Genomic DNA, 6,776 nt, shown 5'->3' on the forward strand with positions numbered 1-6,776 from the left:
ATGAAATTATAAATATAAAATTGTGTCGATAAGATATGATTAGATTTTTTCTTAAATTTAGTTGATGGGTTAATGGGTATTGGGTTTAAAAAATTTTAGGCTATGATTAAAAAAAGATCCAAGTAGGTAGATGAAAATTAATATATTGGATCGGTTTGGATTGGATCGATTTTCGTCAACCCATCTAAAAATCGATCCAATTTAATTAAAATTTACGATTTTTTCGGTTTTCGATTTTTGATTTATTCGATTATCGATTTTTCGATTCGATTACCAAGATTTGAATCGATTGATAAACACCCCTACTTTTGACCGATCCATCAAAACAAACAAAGGATGTGGTGATAATTTCAAAGTGGGAAAATCAAAAGAAAAATAACATGTTCAAATAAAAAGACAAAAAAACCAAAGAGATTCCAAAAATAAAAATAAAAAAGGAAAGAGAAGAATATATAATGCTTTTTTTTTTTTTTTTAATTCAACTCCCCTTCTTTTTTCGGGTTTAGGTCACCTCACCAGCAACTATGACTTACCATCACCGTCACTGTTCATCCCTTCGGTGATAGACGCGAGCTTTTGCAGATTTAGCTTCACAACTGTGTCAGCAAACAGACGCGTGTCCTCTTCGGTGTTACCCTCTGGCACATCCACCACGTACGATTCCAGAACAACGGTCCAGATCTTCCCGTCACGCTCGAACCCGTGCACTGAGGTGACGGAATGGTAATTCCTAAGACGGTGCTCTCCTCCGACGATGGTAAAACCGATGACGTGTCGTTCATCGTCTAGTAGGTCAAGCCTCTCGGTACTGGTAGCAGCCGGTAAACCGGAGATGACGTTCACGTCCCTGGTGCAACCCACGGTCATTTTAAAACCCTCTTTCACTTGGCAGCTCTTGATGAAGTGCTTGTAGGCCTGGGGGTTATCGAAGCGCCGCACCACGGACCACACCATTTGCGGCGGCGCGTGGATTCGCTGCGCTACGAGGGAGGAGCATTGGCGCGTGGCCACCGGGTAGGTGTGGTGCTCCGTCACGGAGGGCTTCAGTTCTTCAAACTCCTCCGGCGTCAACCCGGATGGAAACTCCAGGTGATGGCGGGTCGGATTCGTGTATTTCGGATCCTGCTCTGCGGTGGAGCTGTTTAACATATCCATAAGCTCACGCAAAGAGTGAGAGAGAGTTTGGAAGGGGAAGGGGTAATTTTGAAATAGTGTGGAGTCTGTTTTCTTGCTATTGGGACCTATATCCAAATGGAGTGTGGTGGGACTTTAATGGATAATAATTTCTTTTTGGAGTTACTCAACTCTAATTATTTCTTTGAGACGAGTTGGCTTCCTTCGGTATCTCCACGAGCTTCGACTCTTTGAGTCGGCTATGGGACTAATTCGGAGTGCGGGGGAACAGTGATGGCTAAAGGTTCAGCCCCCTCCCCAAGAATGCATTCAGCGGGAATCGAATACATATCCAACTCCACTAACTCAGCGCCAAATTACCAACTGAGCTGCACACATTGGATGGATAATAATTTCTTTTACCAAAACAAAAAAAAATGATAATAATTTTGTCATTTTATTTTATTTATAGAATATAAATTTTTATAATTTTTAAATAAAACAAATATGCTATATTTGACCATAATTGGGTTTGAGGATATAGGACAAAAAAATTTATTTATTGCAATTTAATTAAATAATTACGTATTTATCGCAGTTTGGTGAGTATTTATAGATCTATTGCACAATGTGACGTCTCTTATGGGCGTCACATATGACGCCTCATTGAGGCGTCTCTCGTGAAGGAGAAGACGCCCCAATGGGGCGTCACATTGTGCAATAGTATAAATACCCCCACTTTCCTTTGCACTCCTCACTCATTCACCACTCTCTAACCTCTCTCTAACCACGGTTCGTAGCGAAGCTCTGCCGAATTAGGTAAGGTCGTAATACCTTCAATGTATACGTTTAAATTACGGTGCTAGTTAGCAATACATGTTGTTATGATTGATCGTATATTAGAGACTTATAACATTAGGATAGTCACTTATAAATCTTGTGCAATGCTATGAATGTTGTAATGATACTTCCCTTTTTATGTTACGTAGTTAGTATTATTAATATTTAATTATACAGTAGGATCTAGCGTATTAATTAGTTAATTGGAAAATAGTGATAGCGACTTTGTAAATTTTGTATGTATGATGTTATTAACGCGGGAGATGCGTCATAATTAGTCCATATTTATGAAGTTATTAGTGACCTAGAGTTAAGTTTTCAGTAAGTATAACATTAATTTTGTCCATTGTTTTTTTATTATTTAATTACTAATAAATGATGTACTACGTATTAACATTATCATATTAATTTCGAATCTAGTAAATTAAATGACGCATATGCTTAAATTTTTTGATAATAAATTATGGCATTGCTAAATTAATTTGTAAATAAAATGGGGCATTACATGTGATTAATTTAAATGTTATTTTATATTATATAGTTGAGGGTAATGGCTGAGTCATCATCTTCATCGGGTTCTGCATCGGATGTATAGCCTACCGATCCCAGCATGTACATCATACTTGGGCCGTACAGATGGGAGGTCCTTCGTGAGAGGACGCAACGTGCTCATATTTCACAGCGAGTGTGGAATGCGGAGCATGTCAAAAAAATAAAGACCAGGCGTGGGAAGCCATCTGGGGGGCCACCTACCGGCGCTATCCCAGAGGTAGTCGCAGACTACCTGACACAGGCTGGATTCATACATGTTGCCCGGATGCGACATATTCAGGTATGCAATTTACGTTGTTTTGTATTTATGTAATTATTCAATACCATAAATTAACATGCTCTAAATGCATATTTTATCACAGATCGATGCCCCTTTAATTAGTGCTCTAGTGGAGAGGTGGAGACCAGAGACACATACTTTCCACATGACACAAGGTGAGATGACTATCACCTTGCAAGATGTGGCAGGCATATCGGGCTTGCCTACTGACGGGGATGTCGTCACCGGATCCACCTCTGAGGATTGGCCCGCTGCTGGTGGGGCTGTATTTGGGGCGGTTCCACAGCCAAATGAGTTCCATAATTCAGGCGACTTGCGTATCTCATACTTAGATCGGTTATATACCCGGTGGACTGATCATTCTGGGGATCATAATGCTGGGATGCTGGATAGGTGCATGCGACAGTTTGGACTGAATCAACCCATCCCGGATCCGAGCAGAAAGTTGAGAGGGATACATGATCATACTCTACGGGGGAAGGTTGAAGAGAATTGGAGGCGTAAGCTAAGTCCATGGATTGCGAGATGGCAGGCCAGGCACCATCATATTGTCGTGCCCCCTCCATTGCTAGGGTTGATGTCACCTAATCATGCGTACTTGGAGTGGTACAGAGCCAGGGGAAAGAGATACATTTCTTGGAGGGCAGCAAAGTTGGGACGAATTGTGAGTTTGTAAAATTTGTGCACACATTCATATTTAAACTTAAATTATGACATTGAACTTAAATTATGACATTGCTAACACATTTTGTTATACAGATTGACGGTTTAGAGATGTTGTATCATGCCTCATCTGCGGAGGAGTTTTCTTGAGTCGGCATTGAGTATATTCATGAGGAGATTGGCAAGCTTATTGGTATCTTTCGTGAGAATTCACGAGTTGATGAGCCTGGACCGGAGGCACCACCAGTCCAGACACAGCCAGATCCGCAGTTGTCCCTGGATGTTCCCTGTAAGCGAGTTGAGGGACGTGGATTAGGACGTACCCGTGAGCGAGTTGCTGCTGACCCTGTCCCGATTATGGCACCGAGTGCAGTGGTCGAGACGCAGGGATGGTTCAGACCACCAGTCATTGGGACTACATAATTGCCATCGCTTTCTGCTTCGCATACCACGCCTTTCTGTAAGAAACTTTAAAGCCATATTTAGAGGTTATCCTTTCTTGCACCAAAGAGATTGACACAGATGGTTCTTCCTTTATCATTCCTGCATTGAAGAGGACCCATATATCGATAACATCGAACGAATTTAATTACACAGCAGTACGTAAACGTTGACATGTCATTACAGTAAATAAATACGTACCTATGACGAGATCTGCAATAATGTCCGCATTGAGTTGTCTATGTCCCTGGGAAATGTGCTCATTCAAACAATTGTGATCTCCACCCCATCTCGTAATCTTCCAATTTTCACCAAACACTGGTTTCATGGCCCTAACGCGCCACGGGAAACCCTTATCATACGCACAACATTTCATGGATAACTTTGCAGGTGTGCTCTCAATTACAGTTGCTTCTTGATGCTCCCTAATGAGGAGGTACTTAAGTGCCATTTGGACATCTTTTTTTGTTGCAAATTCTTGATTGACAAATAACTTGTCACCCAGTTGCCACGGACCTTGTATTGAACCCGATCCTGAGACCATACCATCAGTGCAAGATTCTTGTTCGCTCCGATAACTCCAATCAATGTAGGAATAATGCAGAATTCCTTCCCAAAAATGAATAACAGCTTCGTCACCTGCAACTGCGGATTGTAACTTTTTAATTCAAACTTCCTAATTCAGGTATTAAATCAGGTATTTACTCAACTATATACACATTACTTCAATTACCTTCATGATGAATACCTAATGGGGCAGACGCAACGTCATGCAACTGCGGCATTTGCGCGACCACTGGTTGATGGAATATTGGGATTTAAGACGCACCCATGTCGGCACCTTCATCTCCTTCGGAAGCACTAGCATCCTCCCCCAGAAGACGTTCTTTCATTGCGATATTTTCATCATCATCGTCGTCGTCGTCGTCGTGCATTTCCCAAGTCGGATCATTTTCATCTCCCTCAGAATAGTTACCAACTGGAGACGCATGAGCGGCAGACAAAGATGGAAGACGGAGTGAATTTAAATCAACTGACCTCACCGGTAAGGGAACATTCTCGGTTGCGGCGATGTTGACATACAACTCCAGAAAATCTGTCCTTGACTGGTTGAAAAATTCTTCCATTGTCATCTCTAGGTCTTCATCGTCAACCACTTGCAAACTAATGTATTTATCACATTGCCATAACCTTGTCGTGATCTGAGTGATACATTGGTTGCCTTGAAGACTTAACTTCTGCCGAATTCTCTTATGCAGTTCGCCAATGGTTGCGTTGCATTGGATACGTGTCGGCCTTTTTTCACCTTCAAACATGACACCTCGTCGACCTTCTACCTTCCTACCATTGTAATATAACACAACACGAACAGAATCAGGACGTAAGCTCATTCTTAAATAGTAGAAATAAAATTCAAATACTAAATTAAAGGGAATAGATATGAAGAGTGAGAGAAGAAGAGGTGTGAAGAGAGAGAAGAGGTGTGAAGAGTAAATAGAGGGGTGGAGGATTATATAAGTTGCACAATGTGACGCCACTTTTGGGCGTCACATGTGACGCCCCAATGGGGCATCTCTACCCTAGGGTAAGACGCCCCATTGGGGCGTCATATTGTGCAATAGATCTGTAAAAATTTTAAAAACTGTCATATTTGCGTAATTATTTAATTAATTGTAATAAATAAATTTTTTTGCCGAGGATATAATGTCCGTTTGTATCCTCTCTTTTTTAACCTAGAAGCTACTTATAAGTATAAACTACGTCAAACAGATTTTGAGAAAAAAATTTATAATGAAAAGTTTTTTTTTTACGGTGAAGAAAAAAACTGAAAACTAAAAGCTTCTCCTCCTATGAGGAGCTTGTTTTTAAGCTCTTATCTGTTTTTGTTGAATTATGTGCTTTTTTTTTAAATGAAGAATTATAAATAGAGAGAGATAATTTTCTTGAAATATGTGCTTTTAAGTAACTTTTAAATTAAAAATTTTATGTAATTATCAAACAACTTTTAGCTTCTTTTTTAAAAAAAAATTTAACTTTAACTTATAAATAGCTTTTAGCTTATAAATAAGAGGATCGAAAGGCTTATAAGTGGCATCGGTCAGCTAACCCGTTATCCTTTTGTAGGTCGAATTATAGTTAATTTTTTTAATGAAATTCGGTTTGGCTTTTCTATAAGAAAAAAGATATTTTTAATTAAAAAAACTTCTAAAATCATTTTGGGCTGATTTCATCATTTTGGGCTTTGAGAAAGCAATCTCCTTCTAGGAAATTATTTCCCTGGTCCGTCTCTTTCTTTCTCCCTCCTCTCTCCTCCCTTCTTTCTCACAAAAGGGTACATTGGTCCGGGCCCTTTACATGTTTGCTCCTCCGTCTGTCCTATATCAAAGATGTTAGGAATGTGGCTTCCATACTCAAGAGGGGGGTGAATTGAGTATTACAAGATTTTCGCAAAAGCCCCCTTCTAGTTTCTAAATAATCATTTCAAGCAAACTTTGATATATGAAAAGCTAATCAATACATTCAAACAATCCTTAATATATAATATATCACAATTATAGAATTTATTCTCGCACATACAAGATATCAAAGAAACAATTAATGTGCTAGAAATAAAGAGTATAGAGTTTAGAGAATTGCAAACACAATATATCCTGGTTCGGTCACCACCACTTGTGACCTACGTCCAGACTAAAGCCGCTCGATCAACTCTTTCACTAATGGTCAAGCTTCACGGGTGCTTGACAAACCTTTACAATCTTCCAAGACTTCGGGTTCTTGGATACCTTACAATCTCCAAGTTTACAGGTACTTGGCAACCTTACAATTCACTCCAAATTTACTTAGGTATTTGGCTACCTCTCAAACAATGGGTCTCACAACTCTTTCA

General features: G+C 39.8%; 1 protein-coding gene across 1 annotated transcript; it reads right to left on the bottom strand.

Moving 5' to 3' along the window:
- Positions 1-384: 384 nt before the first annotated feature.
- On the bottom strand, positions 385-1,179 carry LOC133292309 (abscisic acid receptor PYR1-like). Its single transcript, XM_061490710.1, has one exon. The coding sequence runs from the start codon at positions 1,153-1,155 to the stop codon at positions 523-525; it is 633 nt and encodes a 210-aa protein (XP_061346694.1). The 5' UTR covers positions 1,156-1,179; the 3' UTR covers positions 385-522.
- Positions 1,180-6,776: the final 5,597 nt, after the last annotated feature.

Source organism: Gastrolobium bilobum, unplaced genomic scaffold (assembly GCF_033153095.1).
Source record: "Gastrolobium bilobum isolate Gb01-03AN ecotype WA unplaced genomic scaffold, APGP_CSIRO_Gbil_v1 utg93055, whole genome shotgun sequence".
Taxonomy (NCBI): Eukaryota; Viridiplantae; Streptophyta; class Magnoliopsida; order Fabales; family Fabaceae; genus Gastrolobium; species Gastrolobium bilobum.